Source organism: Canis lupus, chromosome 6, assembly GCF_003254725.2.
Source record: "Canis lupus dingo isolate Sandy chromosome 6, ASM325472v2, whole genome shotgun sequence".
Lineage (NCBI taxonomy): Eukaryota > Metazoa > Chordata > Mammalia > Carnivora > Canidae > Canis > Canis lupus.
The window spans coordinates 12,669,494-12,690,459 of NC_064248.1; the positions used below are offsets into that span (position 1 = coordinate 12,669,494).

Consider the following 20,966-nt stretch of genomic DNA (forward strand, 5'->3'; position numbering starts at 1 on the left):
CGCCAGGCCTTTGGAGGTTACTGGGGTGCGTCTGGCTAGGATTTTGCCCAGCTGTGTGCCACCTGGCATCCTCCACCCAGAACTGGGAACGTCGTTTCCGAGTTTGGCGGATCTGTCCTGGTTTTGCGTGCTGCTCAGATGCATGAATCTGATGACGGCAAAGCTGAAGTGAAATCAGACATCAGCAGGGAAGGTGGCTGTCCTTAGAAGCCCTCTGGAAGCCACGGGTCCTGCTGCTCAGTGGGGGCGGGGCTGGGGCGCATCTCTGGGGGCCTCATCAGGCCCTGAAACTCCATACCCCGCTGCAGGGAAACCGTGGTCACAGCCTGGGGAGGCCTCCACAGTGTTTATGATTTTTTTTTTATTTTAAGAAAGTTTAAAGAAGTAGAAGTATAAAGACCTTCCTCCCAGAATTGACATAACTCTTTTTTAAAAATTGTGTTGATTTAGAGTTTTCTTAAATAAAAATAAAACACCATATACGACATTATGCATAAAGATACAGTCTGTGGCATTATCGTGTCCTGTCACCTGTGCTATGTTATATGCATCCTCAGACTCCATGCTCCCCACCTGGAACACAGCCATTTCTTGAATTTACTGTGTGCCTTTTCTATCCGTTTTTAAACATAGCCTCACTTGCACACATAAGTAAACCATGAGCAACATGCAGTGATGTTTTATGGCTTTTGAAGCATGTAAACAGTTGGCATCCTACCTTATCTATTATACTCCAGTCTGCTTTCCCCCCACCTCTGGGTGCACACGTGGCCCCCACTTTTCCCCCTATAGCATCTTCATCCTATGAACACACAGGCCCACAGAGGGTCACATGGCCCATTCAGTGTCCATGCATGTGTGAGGGTCCTTCTGGCTATGCCACCTGTAGGGTGAACATGGGGTCATGTCAGAATTGCGTTCTCTGGGTGCTGTGGGTTACTCTGCACCTGAGCCGTGCTGGCCGTGGGCACGTCACTTCTGATGGCCTGGCCTCTGAGCCACTGCTCCTCAGCCCTGGTGCTTTGGTGTTCACGTGGCTGTCCAAAGACCCAGTAAGGAGACCTGGAAGCCGACCAAGCTGCAGTATTTAAAACTCCCCAGGAGTGGCGCAGCGGTTTGGCGCCTGCCTTTGGCCCAGGGCGCGATCCTGGAAACCCGGGATCGAGTCCCACGTCGGGCTCCTGGTGCATGGAGCCTGCTTCTCCCTCTGCCTGTGTCTCTGCCTCTCTCTCTCTCTCTCTCTCTCTCTGTGTGACTATCATAAATAAATAAAAATAAAAAAACAACAACAAAAACTAAAACTCCCCAGGAGCGTCTGAGCACAGGCAGGGTGAGAACCACTGCTTTCCACAGTGGGGTCAGGGAAGCCAGCCCTGGGCACTGGGAGGGCTGTCTGCTGGGGTAGGAGCCCAACTGCAGTGGGGCCTACTTGGTGGTGAGCTCCCTTGTGGGGCTGCAGTCCAGGGGACACTTACCTTGGTCTCTCAGGCTTCATCTGGGGGGCCCCTGAGAATCTAAGAGGAAAGGACCCCCTTTTCTCTGGAAGGCTTTGGACTTCTGGGAAGTAGTTCTGAGGCTTATCTTGGCCCATGGCTCCGCCCTAGATGGAGGAAAAGCTGGGAGGCTAGAACATCATTTTGGACTGGTTTTTAAATGTTTCTTCTTTCAGGCACGGCCCCATGGTTGTACAGTGCTGCTATAGGCACTGAGGTCTGTCCTCCTTAAGAGTAGCAGGTGGGACAGGGCAGGTGGGGGTGGGGTACAGTGGCAGGAAGCTGGCTTCCATCTGCCCCCCCCCCAGCCTCTACTTGCTCCCCTCTATGTTCCCCCCACCCTTCCTGGCCCCACCTGGCCCACACTTCCTTCTGCCCCTCCCATACTCCCTAGCAGCCCCTGCTTTTCCCCCTTCTTCCCCCCCACCTGCTCCCCTCCTTCCTCCCCCTACTATTACCTCCCGCCTACTCTCCCCATCCTGGCCTGCCCCCTGACCCTACTCTCCTCCCCCCTCCTCCCCTGCTCCCCGCCCTACCTCCCCGTGCCCTAGACTGCTCCTGCCTGCCAGTGGCTGGCCGGCTCTGCAGCGGGCGGGCGGGGAGCAGCAGGCGCCCAGGCGGACTGCCTTGCACTGCAGCTCCTCCGCCAGCCGGGCCTCCTGCAGACCCAGCCCCCTGTGGCTACAGAAGAGCGGGCTTCCTCCTGGAAGGGCAGGTCTCTGGTAAGGGAGCACCCTTGCTCCAGCTAGCCTCCCTCCTTTGCCCTGGCTTTGTCTGATCTGGGTGGAATGGTTGTAGGAAGGGAGGCTGCAGCTAGGGGTGGATGGAGGCTGTGGGGAGGGGAGTCAGCAGAAGGCTCAGAAAAAAAGCGCTGGGGTCAGCCCTGTTGGGAGTGACAGGAGATCGGCCTCCTGGGCTCCATCTGGCTTCTCGGCTTTCCAGCAGCGTTAGTTTAAAAGACTGCTTCCTGGACATGGAAGACTGTCTTTCACGGCCCAGGCAGGGGGACATATGTGTATGTGTGTGCCTGCGTGTATACATGGGCATGTTTGTGTGTGCATGGGTTTGCATGTGCGCCTGCATGGGCGTGCTTGTGGGCGTATTGGTGTGCATGTGTGTGCTTTCCGACCTGGCCGTGGTGGGGCATCCTTGGGAGGGACAGTCGTGCTGTCCTAGACAGAGACCAGCCGGCTCAGAGGGCAAATGGACCGCTTCCTACTTGTAAATGGGGGAGGGCCAGGGGGCTGTGAATAGGTCTCGTCTCATTTGATCACAGCACGCATGCATGCACACGGACACATGCACCGTCCCCCCCCCCCCCGCACGCACAGGCACACGCATGCGCACACACACACAAACACAGGTGGGCCAGCAGGGCTCTGGGCACAGTGCAGTGACGCACCAGGAGCCCCTGGCACGGTGACCCTGGCAGAAGTCGACGCTGCAGTGCCGTTTGTCATCCAGAGGGGAGGGGCTGTGGCGAGGCTGTTGGGTGGGTCATGGGGCTCCTTGTAGGGCTCCTCCAGACGTGAACAGCTGGGCTGCCTGCTTTTCAAGGGGAGTCCAGAGGTGGCCCAGCCTTACCAGGTTGGGATCAGAGGGTGGAGTCCTCTGATCTTCTCCACATCTGTTGACAAAACAGTGACCAGTGTTAGAAGTGGGTCCGTGAGATCTAAATTCAGAAGGACCCAGAGGTGGGCCTCATTTATTAAGCTCTGTTTACCCTGTACTGCTTCTGTTTCAGGGATAAACGCCCAAGCCCGGAGGCTGCAGCGGAGCCGTGCCAAGGGAACCCCAGCCCTGGCTTCAGAGGGTGCCCAGAGCCCCCCTACACCCCGGCTGCGCCGCACAGTCAGTGAGAGCAGCCTGAGCTCGGCCACCACCCCAGGCCCTGAGGAACGCGGCCAGGAAACCATGCGCTACTCACTCTATGAGTCTCCCCACCTACTCCTTCTGCAGGGCTACAGCCAACAGCACGTGAGTGCACCCCCTTGTGCCCCCACGAAGGCCCAGCTGCCCTCCCGAGAGCTGACTAGGAGGGCCCGCTGGAAGTTCTCAGAGTAGAAAGCCTCCTCTTGCTGCTAGCTGAGTCAGCTGTGAACTTCTGTGGGCTGCAGTCGCTCTGGTGACAATGAGGCTGTAGAAATGGGGTGCTGGGGACCACTGTGGGGGGCCGTCCTAGATTCTGGAGGAAGTGGAGGCTTCCCCCATGCTTTGTTTCCAGGACATTCTCTGTACAGGCTACAGTAGGAGGCAGCAAGGACAGGGCTCACTCAGTACCAGGCTCCTTCTCAGAGAATTGTCTGCCATCTTCCAGATGGTGTCTCAGACCATGTCATGCCCTGGCTTTGGGGACCCCAACTTAGGGGGTCCCCTTGTCCAGATAGGAGCACATGGCCTCGAGGGCACCATGGGAGGCATTGTCTGAGGAGGCCAGAAAGGAGAGTGGCCCCCAGTCAGACACTTCCCTCTTTTGTTGGGGCCCTTGTCTGCAGGGGCATAGCCCTTGGAAGCTCCTTTGTCTGCTCGCTTGTGCAGATCTGCTGAGCTCCCTTCTGGCTCACGCCAGGTGCATGCTGTGTGGTGTTGGGGCTTCTGGTGCTGAGGTGTTAGCCATACTAAACCTGGCCTTACGCTTTCCAAGCAGTAGGAATTGACAAGAGGCCAGATGAGGGCTCTGGGCGAGGCTTTACTGGGGCCTATGCTCAACCACAAGGGTGACTTCTCAGGCTGAGTACCCACAGAGAGGTCAGAGGGGGTTTCTTGAAGAAACAGGTGGGCAGAGGGTGGCATTTGCATGAAAAGGTGAGGGTTTCTTGGCACGTGTGTACTCAGAGAGCCTGCTTTTCCACTCATTGCATGTCTCACTAGCCTGTTCTATCTCTACTCCTGGGTGTGTTTTTTAGAGTTTAAATGAGGGAAAGGTAAGTTGAGGGCACCCCCCGTGGTTGTACACACTCTGAGGCCAGCATCAGGGGTCTCTGGTGGTGCAGACTGGTGTTGCCTGGATCTTGCCAGGTTTTCTGGGCGCTGACTAGCTGCTTTAGGTTGACGTCCTGTTTTCTGCACTCCTAAGACATATTGCTCAAGAAACACAGGCTCATGAATTTTCTGGTAGGAAGTTTTTTCTTTATGGTATAGTTGAATCTCATTAGGGTTTTGAGAGAAGCTGTAGTCCTGTCCCTATTCTGTCTAATGAGGAGACATCTGCCTCACTAAGCTGGAGCTGCAAAGGAGGGTGCTTGCACACAGCTTGTCACCGATCACCTGCGGGGGGTGCTTGATGGCACTTGGCTGTGACTGTAAACCAGTGTCTGTGCCCAGCTTGTCCCTTGTCTGGCCTCGTTGTCTGAGAGCCGGAGTCATCCCTGGGTGTCTGGTGTGCCCCTGACGCTGCTCTGGGAAGCCTCGTCCCCTGGGGACAGGGTGAGTGTCCGATGTGGGACAGGCTAGGGGCAAGCAGCAGGTGCGGAAGGGCTACAGGGCAGGGCAGGCCCAGGCTGGCGGTCCTGGCCGCATGGCTTAGGTAACCAGGGACTGGGACACCTTTTTGTTTCTTCCCGCTGATGGGTTTTCCCAAGGTGGCTCCTGAGGTCTAGTATTTGCATTTCAGGACAGCCTGGTGTACCTGCTCAATCGGGAACAGCACACGGTGGGCCAGAGGACCCCTTCCAGCAAGCCCAGTGTAAGCCTCTCGGCCCCCGACATCCTACCCTTGCACTGCACCATCCGCAGGCACCAGCCTTCCGGCCCAGAGCAGGCAGGGAGCAGGCTGGTCCTGGAGCCCATCCCCGGGGCACCCGTCTCCGTCAACTTCTCTGAAGTCGGGGGCCGGGCAGTGGTGCTGCGCCATGGGGACCTGCTCTCCCTCGGCCTCTACTACCTGCTGCTGTTCAAGGACCCAGCGCAGGCCCAGCCCCTGCCTGCCCAGGCGCTGGCCCGACTGCGTGCCGTGCCGCGGAGCTGCAGGATGTGTGGCGCCTCGCTCCGGGCCCGGGGCACCTCCACCTCTGGCTCCACACGGGTCCCCCCACCCCGGCCGAGGCTGCTGCACCTGGAGTTTGAGCCTGAAGTGGAGGATGCACTGCTGCAGCGAATCATGACTCTGATCGAGCCCAGTGGGGACGACCACAAGCTCACCCCTGCCTTCCTCCTTTGCCTTTGCATCCAGCACTCAGCCACCCGCCTGGAGCCTGGCTCATTTGGGCAGCTCCTGCTCAAGATAGCCAAGGCGATCCGAGAGACAGTCTGGGTCAGTCATGGGGGTGCTGTTCTCTTCAGCGGGGTGGGATGGGGAGTGGGGGCTTGTGGGAGGAGCTGGATGGAGGCTGTGGCCACCTGGGGGAGCTCAGGAGTCCCTCCTCTCTGAGGGCCAGCCTTCCCTGCCTGTTCACCGGTAGGAAGCCTGGGGTGTCCTGGGGCGGGGGAGTGGGAAAGGCACTTTGTCTTCGTGGGGTCAGCTGTGGCATTGTGAGCTCTGGTCCTATGTCCCTCCCCAAGGCCCAGCATAGCCGGGATGTGCCCTGGAGTCCCAAGCCCTCAGCACCTATTTGACTTGAGTGCCCTGTGCCTCTTGCCAAAAGTCCACCGTGGAGCCCCTGTCAGCTTGGTGGTGGGGGTGCAGGACTGGTTGACTTCTCTATGTTGTAAAACTTCCTTCCATCAGGGTCTCTAGAGCACGGTATCATGCACGTTTGGGCAGAAGTTCTTGTTGTGAGGCCAGGCTGTGCACTGTCAGCTGTTGGCTAGTGTCCCTGGGCTCTTATTTGCTGCACGCCAGTGGCTGCCCTTCCCTCATGGAAATGGCTCTGGGCACTGCCAGATGTCCCCTGGGGGCACAGACAGCCTGTCCCTACAGGGCCAGGGCAAGAGCTACTGCAGGCTGTCTGAGTCCAGCACTCGACTCCCCCCTCCTCCATCTCTTCCTGCCCCTCTAGTGACTGGACTCCCTAGGACCCGAAGCATAACTGGCAGTTACACACAGTCCCTCAGAGACACCCATTCATCTTGGCCTGTAAACTAGAGAGATTCCCCAGATTAAAATCTGCACTTAAAATGTTTGAAACCTTTTAAAAGCAAAAGCCAACATGGGCTGTCACACCCAGAGGTTTGTGTAAGTTATCTGTGTGCATCATGGGCATCTGAGCCCACCTCGTACCACAGTTCTCATGCAGAACAATGTCAGTATTATCCCTGTGTGGGGTCCAAGCACAGGGCAGATGACATCCGTGCAGTGCAGGAGCCTGACCACACTGGGGCCTACGGTGACCGAAGGCCTGATGCTTAGGTGTTGTGACTGTTCTAAGTCTGCCCTGGACCTGACACTTCCTAGTAAGTTAGACAATATGACATATCTGATGTCCTGGCTAGGGAAACTGAGGCTCGTCGAGGTGAACAACCTCACCCAAGGTCTGGAGCTCATAAATAGAGGAGTCTGGATCCAGGCCATCCCCGGCATGCTTCCCCACTGTGCTGCTTGTGAGTCTCAGCCCTGGTCTGTCAAGAGCTGTGGATATTTCGTTTGTCTCACTGTTTCTTGGGCATCAACCATGCTCTTTATTCCATACACTCGAGGCAGATTAGCACATCCTAGAACAAGTAACAGAGTCGGCACCTGGGGCTGTGCTTAGCCAGATAACAACTTGCTGCTAAAGCAAGAGCCATTTCTTGATTAAAAGTGACAGAAAAGGTTGCCTAAACCTGTGTCCCCATTGGGATGTTTAAACGTACTTGTAAATACTCAAGCACACACATGTACTCATCACCCCTGTGGCTGACAGTGGAAAGCGTATGTATAAAGCTTAACAAGAGGAGCGTTAGTAGATTCTTCTGGTATTTGGAGGATATTTGACCTGCTTTACTATTTCTTGAAGAGCCAGTGGTCATGTCAGCGAGCTGGGTGTAAACTGTAAACTGTCTGTTGCAGGAAATATGCAGATCATATTCAGGAATGGAATGGAAAGGTGTCACATCAGATGGAAAATGATCCTTTCCAGCCTAGTTTCCAGTAAACAGCCGCACAGTACAGGATGTCCACAATGACACTGCCGTGGTTTTTATGTGGATGGCATACCATGAATTTAGTGGTGGTCGCATTGAACAGATCCTGCGGTATTCTGTTTTTTCTCAGGTTTGCTTTTTTGTCTTTTTGATTGTAGGAGAAAACCAAAGAACTGGCGGAGAAGCAGGCACAGCTGTAAGTATGGCCCCTACTTAGGCCCCTAGCTCCTGGGAGACCTGCACCTCCCCATGGAGCCAAGCCCCCAGAGGGCCCCCCAGACACTGCTGGGGTCAGCTCTGGGCTTCTGTCACACAGTCCTGTCTCTGAGTGACCATTCCCATTTCTGTGCTCACCACCCTGGGAAGCACTGGGCTTGGGGAGTTCCTCTGGAGCATCTGTTAGATCGAGGGGGTGAGATGCTCTCTGGAGCCTTGGCCTGCTTTCACCTACCGTAATGGCTTTGCTAAAGCGAACCTGCCTCTTTAGGAGAATGTACAACCCCCAACTTTGAGCTAGGGTAGTGCATTTCCGTTCCCCTCATCTCTTCTCATGGAAAGGGCTGTTTATACTCACACACCGCTGCTGGACCTCGGGAAGCTGGTTGGCATCAACGGTGAAGACGTGCACGTGCCCAACCCGCTGGTCCCCCTCTGATGTGGGCCCCGTAGAGAGATGTACTCACACAATGGCTGGGAGGTGCGCTCTCAAGGCCTCTTCTGTAAGCGCAGAGGTCCGAGGGCACCCATGTGCCCTGTGGCAGCATGCCATGCATTTATGCAGTGTATACTTGGCGACGACGGTGAAAGGGAATGAACTGCACGCTGCATCTGTATGGCCGAATCTGAAAATAGTGCCGAGTAGACGAAGCACCCGGAGGAGTGGCGGTAGTATGACTGCACGTGTGCAGGGGCGTAAAGCCTGCACCAAGCTGGCCCACGTAAGGAACGTGCATGTGCGGCAACCCCCCAAAGAGCCATGTCAAAGGGGTAGTCACTGCCTGTCATGAGGAAAGGGCACCCAGGACTGTAAGTCACACCTGGCGCCCTGGATTGCTTCGATCGTGTTTCTGCTCCTGGCGTCTGTAAAGCAGGCCGTCACCACGCGTGCGTGCTTACATATCCGCCACGGTCCCAGGCAGAGAAGGGAGGAATGGTCCTCGCTGCCTTCAAGAGTGGGGGCACTATAGACAGGGAGGGATGGAGGCCGGGTCAGGAGCAGCAGGGATCTGGGGTCACCGAGCTGTTCTGCCCGGGCTGGAAGTGGAGCGTGGAATTCCTGCTGCTCACATATGTGTGTTCTCCAGCTCCTATTGACATCAGGAAGCCAGCGCCACATCAGAGGAAGGAAGTGTTTGATGACAAGTGACGTGCCTCGTGCCTGGGGGCATGAGGCTGCAGGGGAGGCCCAGGCTCTGCCATCCAGCTCGCTCCCTGGGCAGTGCTCCGTGTGGACCAGGCCCCACAGGGCAGCCCTGGCTTCAGAGGGTGGCAGCCGGCCTGCCTGAGGTGGGGGGACCTGCACAGAACCTCCGTGTGATGGGCTGGCCAGTGTGGCTGCCCCCCAGCTGTAGGGACATGTGGGAGGTGATGCAGCTGAGGTTTTAGGGGCTCATGCAGCCCTCGCCCTCCTGAGTGTCTGATCACTGGGAAATCGAGGCCTTCCCTTCAGCATTCCTGCCCAGTCTTTATTCTAGAACTTAACAGGCCTGTGTCCATCCTCAGGGAATGTTCCCTCTCCCCTCCTCTTTATCCAAGTGTGACTCCTTTCCAAAATACAGAAGAGCACAGACTCTATCCAGTCGCCCAAGGATCCACACCTGAACTTCACATTATGAATATTTTGCCTCGGGCTTCAGGTGCTTGTGTGAGGTGCTGCTTTTTACATTGCCAGTGACTGTTGACCTTCGCTGTGTGCTTTTCCTGCATCTGTGATCATCACACCTTTTCCCCTGGGAACCCGTGAGTGTGGGTGCTGTGCTTGCAGGTTTTCTGACCACAGCTGAATCCCTGGGATTAAACCCTTCATGGCTACTGATTTGTGTGGCATGGCGATCTACCATGTGTTGACATTTTAATTAGCGTTTCCCATCCGAATTCATAGGTCAAATTGGTGTAGGATTTTTTTTCCATTGTCTTTGTCTGACTTTAATATCAAAGTTCAGGGATGCATGGGTGGCTCAGTGGTTGAGCATCTGTCTATGGCTCAGGTTGTGATCCTGGGGTCTTGGGATTGAGTCCTGCATTGGGCTCCCCTTGAGGAGCCTGCTTCTCCATCTGCCTGTGTCTCTGCCCCTCTCTCTGTATCTCTCATGAATAAATAAATAAAATATATTTTTTTAAACAGTGAGGTTCACAGAAACCCAGCTGGCCAGCCTTATCTGTGTCCAATTCCCTGCATCAGGGTGTGTGGGCCAATGACTCAGGTTCTGGGGTGTGTGAGAAGTAGCCCATGAAAGTGTCTGGGTGGCCCCTGGGTTTGCTGATCCCACTTCTTCAGTGATTATGGGCATATCTGGTTTTCTGTTTCTGCTTGTGTTGATTTCGGTGACTTCTATTTTTGTTCTTGAAGTTTACTGGAATAAAAGTTTATTCTCTTAGGACTGTTTTCATCTCTCATGTATTTGTGGTATTATCTCCCTATTTAATTCCTCTTGGGTTTCTATCTTTCCTCTTACCTCCCTTTGATTTATCTTCCCAGGGATTTGTCTGTTGCCATCTGCTTAAAAGGACCAATTTTGTTTCTGTTTACTTTTTCTTTCATTTCTGTTCCATTGATTATTTCCTTTTTCTTGCATAATTTCTATCTTAGTTTCTATTTTTTATTCATGAATTATTTTGAACATTTTTTGAACTTCTTAAATTTTAATTTAATTTTTCTTAGCAAAAATGCATTTGATTTTAGTAATAATTTCAGTAATACTTTCCCATGTGCTTCCCAAATAGATTTGAACATTTTTACATCAGAGCACCCATTGATCTGATTTATTTTTATTTATTTTATTGTGGTAAAAACACTTAACGAGTGAACCACTCTTTTAAATTTTGAAGTGTATCGGGATCCCTGGGTGGCGCAGCGGTTTGGCGCCTGCCTTTGGCCCAGGGCGCGATCCTGGAGACCCGGGATCGAATCCCACGTCAGGCTCCCGGTACATGGAGCCTGCTTCTCCCTCGGCCTGTGTCTCTGCCTCTCTCTCTCTCTCTCTCTCTGTGACTATCATAAATAAATAAAAATTAAAAAAAAAAAAATAAATTTTGAAGTGTATCTTGGCAATTTCTGGTCTCTCCCTTCCCGGCCCGGCCCCAGAGGTCACCGTTCTGTCTCTGAGGCCATGAGTTGGACTGTTTTAGATATCTCATCTAAGCAGAATCCTGCGATATTTTCCCTTCTGCGATTGGCTTCTTTCACTTCACATAACATCTCTAAGGTTCACTGTGTCGTAGCGTATTGCAGGATTTCCTTGATTTTTTTTAAAGGCTGAATAATGTTTCATTGTATTATGTACCAGATTTTCTTTATTATTTCCTCTCTCGGTGGACATTTAGTGTGACTCCAGATCTTCCGTATCATGAATGGTGTTGCACGGAACACATGGAGTGGGGATATCTCTTGGAGATACTGATTTCAATTCTTTTGGGTAAATACCCAGAAGTGGAATTAATTGCTGGATCATATGTTAGTGCTATTTTTAATTTGAGGAGTGTCCATCCTGTTTTCCGCAGCGGCTGCACCTTTCTGCATCCCCCCCCCGCCCCCCAGCAGAGCACAAGGGCTCCAGTTTCTTGACACCCTCACCGACACTTGTCATCTCGTCTTTTTGATGACGGCTGTTCTGACAGGTGTAAGGTGAGCTCTCCTCGTGGTATTGATTTGCGTTTCCCTGATGCTGAGTGATGCTGGGTACCTTTTCATGTGCCTGTTGGCCACCTGGAGGTCGTCTTTGGAAAAATGTCTCTTCAGGTCTTTAACCCACTTTTTCTTTTTAAAGATTTATTCATTCATGATAGACAGAGAGAGAGAGAGGCAGAGACACAGGCAGAGGGAGAAGCAGGCTCCATGCCAGGAGCCCGATGCGGGACTCGATCCTGGGACTCTAGGATTGCGCCCTGGGCTAAAGGCAGGTGCCAAACCGCTGAGCCACCCAGGGATCCCCTTTAACCCACTTTTTAACCAGGTGCTTAGTTTTTTTGTTTTTGTTTTTGGTTTTTTTTTGCTTTTGAGTGATAGGAGTTCCTTATAGATTTTGGAAATTAACCCCCTCAGATGGATGGTTTGCAAATATTTTTCTCACTCTGTAGATTGCCTTTTCATTCTGGTGATGGTTTCCTCTGTCTGCAGAAGCTTGGCTGTATGATGTCATCCCACTTGTCTGTTTTGGCTTTTATTGCCTTTGACCTTGGAGTCCTATACATGAAGTTGTTCCCGCCCCCGCGCCCCCCCCCCCCCCCAAATGCTCACCGGAGTGGGATGGGACGGACCTCACCACACCTCATTTGTGCACTGTGGTATGTGGCCTGAGGCTGGCAGGTGTGCATCAGCACTGACCTCTCCGGGATTCGACACCGAAACTCCAGTTGGCAATACTGCTGGTTTGTTTGTCAGTAGAGGCTTGTCTGTCCCTTTGAGTTCTGGGTGAAATTGAGAAGGGCAGTGAATGTCGAAAACAAAGTGGAATTAGGCTCTGAAGGGCCAGATTAATCCCTTTCTCACTGACATGTACCTCTTCACGCCTGTGTGGATATGCGTGTATGATGCGAGTGTGTGGAACAGATTTGGAGGAACAGCACTCAGGGTCCTGCAAGAGGAGCGGGTGGCAGCAGTGGCAGTGACCTATCTAGCAGTGAAGACAAGGAGGCCCAGCCTGAAGCCAGTTCCTTCCCTCCCCGGGAGCAGGACAGAGAGGTCACACTATCATGACAGCAGTGAAGTTAGTCCTAGAGAACAACAAGCCTGCAGGCATCAGAGGAATGTGTGAAACGGAGCTTGAGGTCCCTGCCTTGGCCCATGCAGGCTGCCTGTGGCTTTTCCTGTGGACCTAGTTCCCTGCTAGCCTGGGTGTGACCATCACTAATGACAGGGAGTCCCTAAGCCGCTGTGGCTTTTGCCAGCTCACCAGGCAGGAGTAAAGAGTCTGTGCCCTTGCCGGTCCCGGGGGCAGCACTGTCCTTGAAGCTGCCCTGTTGTTGCCTGGCCTGCCCATCACCATGCACCAACAAGAGATGTTTCTCGGGTGAGGAGTCCCTGGGACTGTTGGACAGACAGCCCAGCCTACCCCTCAGACCAAACCAAGTCACACCTGGATGGTTTGATTTGCTTGTAAATGGATCCGTGCTCCCTGTCAGGAGAGTCACTAGGTGTGGTCATGGTGGCACCAAAGACAACATTCTGGGCGCTGGGCGTCAGGGCATCCTCAGAGGCCACCAGAGCATGGCCTGCTGACCTGCTTCTGCTGTGGGAGTGGGATGAGATGCAGTATCATGCCCAGAAACACCAGCCATTGACGCTGGAAATTGAGGAATTCCCAGAGCTCAGCACAGCCTTGCCACTTGCACCCTCAGACTTCTGGAGAGGTGTCAGGACAGTGCCTGGGAGCTTCCTGTCACCATGGGCAGCTCACAGACACGAGGTCCTGGGTCCTAGGGGCTGGTGCATGGGAGACAAGAAGCGAGGAGAGGGGGCCAGGGTGGATCTGGGCTTGGCTGGAGTCCATTGGACTCTGGAGGAGGGGGGCCTTGACGTTGTCATCGTCCCCTGGAAAGGGAGCTCAGAGCCTCGAGGTGCCAGCTTGGGAGGGAGGAGTGCCTCTAGGACCATTTCCACTCCCGGCTGGTCATCCCTCAGGCTTGTGATGGGGATCATTGAAGGCACTGGAGGGTTCCAGTCCCGTGCCTGGTGGCTTTCCGATTTAACTAGCTGCAGTGAGCGGCCCTGATAGAGTCTGTGTGAGGAGCATGTGTCAGCAGCACCCGGTAGATCTCAGTGGCAGCCTCTTTTTTTTTTTCTGACAATGACCTCTAAATCTTCCAACTACTTCTAGCTATGACCAGTTAGTTCTTAGCTAATCTTGCCCATGCGCCTCCCAAGATTGTTTGTTTGCTGTTTGGTTTTTCTGTCACTTATGCTAACATAAAGAACACACTACACTCCTGCTCCTCATCCTACCAGCCGTGGGCTGCTCCCTCCCCATGCACACACACACTTCACACGCTCTTCTCAACGTGCCTTCATTATCTCAATCCCCGAAGACAAGATGTGAAAATAGTTTACATGAGTCCTTTACTGCTGGCTGTGGCCACTGGCTGTCCTTCCTGCGAGGTTTGTAGGATGTGTGCCTCTGGCCTCATGTGTCCAACAACTTATCTGTGCGTCCCCTTTCCCAGCCTGACATCAGTGGGTTTTGGTGGCGTCCCGTTGGAACGAACAGCCTTATTTGCAAAGTGGTGCATTCAGCCTCCCTGGGTTACCATCCAGGAGTAACCCTGAGTCTTTTGTTTTGGCAGCCAGGAGCCCATCTCCCTAGCCAGCTTTTCCATGGCTGGCCTGGTGCCAGACCTGCAGCACATTCTTTTCTGGATGTCCAACTCAGTTGAGCTCCTATACTTCATCCAGCAGAAGTGCCCGCTCTATATGCAGAGCTTGGAGGAGGAGCTGGACGTCACAGGTACTGCCGTGCGGGGGAGCGGGCTGCGAGTGCGGTCGCCTCACTGCCTGGGGTGGAGTCGGCCACTAGAACAGTGGGAGGTGGTGTGGTGTTGGGGCTCCCTCTGGGAGGGGGTGATGCTGGCAGTTGGGCTGACCCCACTCCTCTCGTCCCCGTCATGTCCTGTTATATAATCAGGCATCCCACTGTGTGTGCCTGCTGTACCCCCTAGCGCGCCTGCAGGAAGGGTGCAGTGCATCGGCCCTGGGCTGTCCCTTACGGGACACACCTTGGTTTCAGAGAGGAGACAGTACCTCTGGGGGCTGTGTGTGATTGTGGGATGTGCTGGCTTCCAGACTCAGCTGCAGGGGATGCACATGCTAGAATGTGCTATGCTGGGAGAGACTGCCTGGGGCAGCCTGGGGCTTCCTGAAGAGGGTGGTATCTGGCTGGGCCCTGTTCAGCTGTTCTGTGTCTGCTCTGTGGCTCCTGCAAGGAGCAGGGAAGGAGGTGAGGTAGTCTGGGGAGCCAGGGCTACAGCCTCCTGTGGATGAGCCTGGTTTTGCCACACCCTCCCTCGCTCTGATGTGGCAAGAACAGCCGCTCACCTCCCTCCCTCCCCATGGTGGGGCTTGGGCACTGGAAGCTTCGGGCAGGCGTGGTTGGCGGTCCTGCCTCTGAAGGCACCAACCGGGGCTGGGAACAAAGCCAGGCAGTCAGGCTGGGGCCTGGCCACAGCTCCCCATAGGCTCAGTGTGCCGGGACGCTGCACTGGGTCTGTGCTCAGCCATGTCTTCCGGGAGGTGGCCGTGGGCTCTGGGAGAAAGAGCCCCAAGCAAGTAGCAGGGAGCCCTGGACCTTGCCCAGGGGTGTGAGACCCTGCTGAGCCCCCATTCCCGCCCCTCTGGGATGGGCCAGATTTCCAGAGAGGAGGGGCTCCTGGCAGTCGATGGTCTGCATGGTACAGACTGTCCTACTCTGTGCCAGGTCGGCCACCCTGGAGCTGTGGAGACCGGTGGGGTGGAGAGCCTGTGCAGGAGGCCTGGTGGGAGGTGGCGGGGTGAGGGGAGGCAGAGCCAGCAGGTGTGTCTACATCCCTTCTCCTCAGTCATGGCTTCTTAGTACTTTCTTACCCCCCACTTCACAGTGAAAGGGACATTGAGAGCTTCTTGGGCTCCCAGGTCCTGGGAATCAGCGCTTCTGTGGATATGTAGAGGGACACACTGGAACCTTCTGCGTCCCTGTGGACATTCAGGCCTGCTGACCTGCTGTCCCCGTCCTGGTTCCCCTTGGGTGGACATTGTGCAAGGCGTCCAGATAGACCTCCCAGGACAGGGTGCTCTCTCTGTCCGCAAGGCCTGGGCCTAAAGCAGCCCAGTTACCTGGCTTCTCCCCAAGTGTGACCTAAACGACCTCTGTGTGTCTCCAAAGCCAGGGCACACCCCCTGCCCAAGCAGCCTGGGCTGTCCTGAGCTTGGTGCTCCCAGAACCCAGGGCCTCCCTCCTGCCCTCCCTATGATCCCCTTTCTCCACAGCCCACGTTTCTCTTTGGGGCCCCCCCCAGCTGTTCTGAGTCGAGGGGCTCCTCCTCTGGACGTGGTGTCGGCCAGGGAGCTCCCGGGCCTCTGGCTTGTCTCTGAGCACGTGTGGCTTCCTGTGCAAGGTGTGAGGTCAGGGGTGTTGACAAGAAGTGCTGCCAATTCGGGCTCCAGCAGAGTCAGCTGGGAAAACTGCCCCCCGCCCCCCGCCCTGTGACTTTTAGGCACTGTGTTGGTGGGTGAGTCCTGCTGATGCCCCATCTCATCTGACCTTGTTTCACACACTATTGAGAGGCTGTGGTCTGTGGGCCCCACTGGGCCTGCCTCCTGAGCCCAGGGACCGTGCGTCTGGCAGATTTTCATTTAAAAAGCTACTTGGGGCTGACAGGGGCTCTGCTTTCTTAGCTGCTGCCTCTGCTCATGGGGGAGTTATTTCTGGTCAGGCCCTGGATGTTGTGCCCCAAGGCGATGCTGGGAGAGGGAGTACGTGGATGGCCAGGGCCCTGCCTCCATCCACCCCAGGGACCGTGGACCATGCAGACTGGGGAAACCACAGCGAGCTCTGACCGTCCCACAAACGACGTCCTGTGTGGTGCCGGCGCTGGAGAGCTCAGAGGAAAAATAACATCACCAAAGGGCAGAGGCAAGGTCAGAGCCGTGTCTCAGCCTCCTGACCTTCAGCGGGAAATTTCTGTGGGAAGAATTCTGAAAACAGATGTCATGTCCTGAACGCTGGAAAATCGCCTTCTCGTTCCGCAAACAATCTTTGTTGTCTGAAGCTCTTGTCCAGGGCGCCTCCCTTCTCCGGGCAGATAGAAGGTGGGCCCATGGGTGCCAGGGGGTATTTTATCCACTGAGTATCTCCGGGAGCTTTGCCTCTGCCTCAGCACCTGTGGATTTAGGGGCCTCAGGCGCAGGCCCCTGATCTCCTGAAAAGTTCCTGTGAGTGTCAGCTTGGCTGGACACTCCAGCAGAGCCTGTACCATGGGCACAAGTGTTTCAGCTGGTTTGCCAGTGATGTCTGAGAGATTCGTGTGGCATCTGTGGGGAGCCGCCCCATGGCTGTGCTCTGTGGGGTCCTGGCCGCCTCTTTCTGCCACCCCTCCTCTCTCCAGAGCCCCGACTGCCACACAGGGGTACAAGTGGGCTTTCTCAGACAGGCTGGATGAGTAGGAGGCCTGCAGGGCGGTGTGTTGCTCTCGTCCAGGCCCTGCTCCAGGGAAAGGGTTTGGAACTGGTTTCTTGGCCCTGTTCCTGCTGGCTTTGCTTGGCTGTGGGTCGCCTTTGGTCTGCAGGTTTTGCTGTCAGCAGTGGGCACCCTTATATGTTTCTGTAGGCCTGGGGTGCTACAGCCCAGCAGCCTGTTAAGAGCCTCTTACTACCCCAAGCCCCAGGGACCCCAAAGTTGCCTGATTTGCCTCTCCTCTGAAGCCCAGTGAGACTGCCAGGTGCAGCCAGACCCCACCAGGGTCGGTCCCCAGTGAGACCCCACAGGCTGGGCTCTGGGGAGGACTGTGGGCAGGTGGTAAAGGCCTCTGGGTTCCTGCTTCAGGCGGGTTCCTGGGGAGTGAGCCCTTGGGGGCTGCTCTGTGGGCTTGGGCAGGAGAGCCCCAAGCCCTGGAAAGAGAAGTGCCTTGATCAGTGGCACATCCAGATGGTTGTAGGGGTGGGATGGGGGTGTCTGATGGACTTGCACACTATTTCCATTCTGTTTGTCCAGCAGTGGGTGGCCCCATTAGAGCCAGCACCTCTCTCCCAGCCCTGGAAGGAGAGTCCTAGGTCATGGAGCCCACACTGTGTGGTAACGAAAGGGCCATGGCAGAATGGGCTGGTGCCTGTTACACTGGACGCACACATGTGACCTGCTTGCTGCAGATCCTAAAGCGAGGATCTGAGAGAGTGGGAGACAAAGGCAGGGCGTCCACCTCTGCTAAGTGCTGGTGGAACACCACGTGCCTCCTGAGATCTAGAGGCCTCTTCAGAACATTTCCGCCCTGTTGGGGTTCTCAGGTTTGGGGTCCCTGTGGCCAGTTTGGCCTCTTGCCTTGACAGGAACCCCTCCCAGAGGGAACAAATCATGTGGCATCCACTGATACCCCCCTCCACCCCGCTGGGCAGCCCCCAGGCTCAGCACCAGCTCGCATGCGGAGGCCCAACCACCTGGGCCTATTGTCCTGGAGGAGCCGCATGCAGCCAAGGCTGCCTCCCTCTGTGGGGCTGTGGAAAATCCTGGTCTCAGAGCAGCTTCTTCCCTGCAGCCTCTCCCAGGTGCTGGGGGAGAACCATTTGGGTTTCTCTCTTCTTGGAAACAGGTTACAGTTCTGTGGAGTGACCGTCTCCTTCGGAGCTTTGGCCAGGTGTTCCTTTGACATGTGTCAGGAGTGAGAAGTGACTGCAGGGGAATTGGGTCAGAATCTATTATTGTTGGGCCACTGGTTCCAACAGAAAATGTGTCTGGCATCTATTCAGTAACGAGCTCGAGATGTGCTTTGCATCGCTGCAGCACTGACGGGCCTGGAAGGGGCCTGGCCGTCGCATCCAGCATCTCCTCCCCCGCAGCCCTGGGAAGGCGTGGCGCGGGACTGGGGCGGCAGCCCGCGCTGTGTGGCTTCGTCCGCCAAACCCAAGATGGGGACTTGGGGAGCGCCCTCCGGAGGTGACTGGGCGCCCCACACATCCCGCGTGGTAACTGCTGTCTCCCCGCAGGCTCCAAGGAGTCCCTGTTCTCCTGCACGCTGACGGCCAGTGAGGAGGCCATGGCGGTGCTGGAGGAGGTCATCCTGTATGCCTTCCAGCAGTGCGTGTACTACGTCTCCAAGGTACAGCAGGCTGCCGGCTCACTGAGACGCTGCGCAGGGTGTGTTCCTCATGGCTCTTTGGGGCAGGGGGTGAGGACCACGAAGGGGAGATAGGCCCTTTTCTCACCATCATTGGGGGGTTGTGAGCTCTAACCGCTGCCTCTGCGCATGTGAGCCCTGGCTTCCAGCTCCTCCCCTCCTGCTCTCTGGCTCGGTCACCCTTGTCCCATGAGTCGGCCGACTGCGCAGGGGCAGTGTGGGGGAGCAGGAGGGCTGGCTGCTGGGCAGTGATTGGGAAGGTAGACTGTGTGCCCCATGGACACTGGTGGCCGTTGCGGTGAACAGAGGGGGCGTTTGAGCCCCCAGGTAAGGAGGGTCCTTGCTACCCCAGCACATGGGGGGGGTGTAGGCAGGCGAGCAGAGAGAGGAGGGGCCCCGACTGGGCGAGCCGAGGCAACTTGCTAAGACTGAATTTTCACTTGCATGGGTTTCGTGGGGGTATGAAACCTGCCCCTGCTGCTCTCCAGCGGGAAGCAAGGGGGGTTGGTTGGACACCGCACTTTGAGGACAGTGGTTGGAGAAGCATCCGTGGCCAGTTAGTACCAGCTGCCCTGTGTTGAGAAGGACACCGCCTCAGTATCTTGGCCAAACAGGAAGGGCCGCCTCACCACGTGCTCACATCTGCCCTGGGGTTCCCAGTGGGGAAGCCTGTTGCCCTTGACCAGTCATCACAGGATCACTTTGAGGTATGGTGGCAGCGAGGACCCCCTGGGAAGGCGGAGCTTTCACCTTGTTTCTGGGGAGCAGCAGATGCTGCCCTGTCGCCCCCAAGACGAGTGTAGGGGCCTGCCTTCCTGCTGGATCTTCCACCAGGACCATCACCTTGGCCCCCAGTGCTGTGCCTGGCTCAGCTCTGTGGGAAGGGGTGCTCCAGGGCCAGGGGTGTGGTCCTGGGGGGAACTCCAGGCCAGTCGGCTGCCCCCTCACCACTCTTTTGTCTGATGGAACAAGAGGGGCGAGCCCCGTCCCCTCAAGACCCGCGGAGTGTCCCCAGCAGCCCTTTGGCTGGGGCTCTGTGGCTCCTGGTGTCATCTGCCCCTATAAGCGGGTTTGGCCTTGGCTTGGGGCAGCTGAGGCCTGTTGAGCAGGATATGTGATCAGGCCCAGGCAGGGGGGTTCGTGTGGCCCCCAGGGCCCCTGCAGACCACAGCTGGTGTTTCCCTCTCCCCTCTAGTCCCTGTATGTCTGCCTCCCGGCCCTGCTGGAGTGCCCCCCTTTCCAGACAGAGCGCCGGGAGAGCTGGTGCTCTGCTCCCCAACTGCCGGAGGAGCTGCGCCATGTCGTGTCCGTGTACCAGGCCACCCTGGACCTCCTGCGGCAGTTCCAGATGCACCCTGAGATTGCCTCCCAGGTGCTGGCGTACCTCTTCTTCTTCTCCAGCACTCTGCTCTTCAACCAGCTCCTGGACAAGGGTGAGGCCCTGGGGTGTTGGGGACCTGCACTCCTGCAGTAAGAACCAAGCCGCGGGTGCTGGTGAGCGCTGAGGACCGTGGCGTCTGCTCCCTGAAGTTCCAGGAGACACCTTGCTCCACGGGCGTCCAGGCGGTGCCAGGAAGGGCTGGGAGTGGAGGCCCAGGAGAGTAGCTAATGTCACAGAGCGAGTCCCTCCGGGAGCAGTAATGTCCATCTGTGTCTGCAGACACCCCAGGGTGGCGGTAGGGGTGGGGGTCTGTACCGGCCTTTCCTGGCTCATTTTGTCCCTACACAGCCCCAGCAGTGAGAGAAGGTGGACAGGCTCCAAGGTGATGTGGTCTCTGACCTTGCCTTGCTGGCCCCCAGGCTCTCCTCACTGCCAGGGGCTTGGAGCGCCAGTTACTTCCAGCCAGGGGTCCTGCTGGGACATGGGGAGGTGAGAGCGGGTGTGAACCCATGACGCACCTGTGTCACCAGCATGGTCTTCCTGGGCTGCTTGGGGTCTGCAGGCAGGATCCAGATGGGAGCAAGGGGTCTCGGCTGTAGGTGTGGCCCATGTCTCTGCACCTAGGATTCAGTGGCTGTCACAGCCCCCCCCCTGCCCTGCCCCCTCACACCCATGCCTACCCCACCCAACCCAGAGAGGGGTCCAGACGCAGGCTGGATAACTTGGAGATCAATGTAAGGTCATGAGGTCTGTCCTCAGAGGCTTGGGGTCGGGGAGTACGGGTGTTGGGGACCTCCTTGGGCACGGGCGGACAGCACGCCCCTGTGAGGAGCAGCTGGGTTCACCTGCCCTCTCTGCTCGTAGGCCCCTCTCTCAGTTGCTTCCACTGGCCCAGAGGTGTCCAGGCCTGCGCCCGCCTGCAGCAGCTCCTGGAGTGGATGAGGAGCACCGGCTATGGGGAGGCCGGAGAGTGCTTCTTCCGGAAGCTTTCTTGCACACTCAACCTGCTGGCCACTCCCCGGGCCCAGCTTATCCAGGTAGGAGGGGCACAGTTACAAACCCAGCATGGGCCCCAGACC

At 56.3% G+C, this 20,966-nt stretch overlaps 1 protein-coding gene across 10 annotated transcripts in view; it reads left to right on the plus strand.

The window, feature by feature from the left end:
- Positions 1-20,966, plus strand: part of RADIL (Rap associating with DIL domain) — a 127,376-nt gene that overhangs the window by 98,706 nt on the left and 7,704 nt on the right. For 7 of the 10 annotated variants that reach the window (XM_035717587.2, XM_049111177.1, XM_035717588.2 and 4 more), the window contains 8 exons: positions 3,238-3,470; positions 5,107-5,745; positions 7,652-7,689; positions 13,992-14,152; positions 18,376-18,526; positions 19,702-19,939; positions 20,307-20,376; positions 20,752-20,924. In XM_035717587.2, coding sequence (XP_035573480.1) covers positions 3,238-3,470; positions 5,107-5,745; positions 7,652-7,689; positions 13,992-14,152; positions 18,376-18,526; positions 19,702-19,939; positions 20,307-20,376; positions 20,752-20,924 — 1,703 coding nt within the window. The remainder of the gene's footprint in view (positions 1-3,237; positions 3,471-5,106; positions 5,746-7,651; positions 7,690-13,991; positions 14,153-18,375; positions 18,527-19,701; positions 19,940-20,306; positions 20,377-20,751; positions 20,925-20,966) is intronic. The other 3 variants (XM_035717591.2, XM_035717595.2, XM_025426305.3) reach the window with 3 other exon arrangements.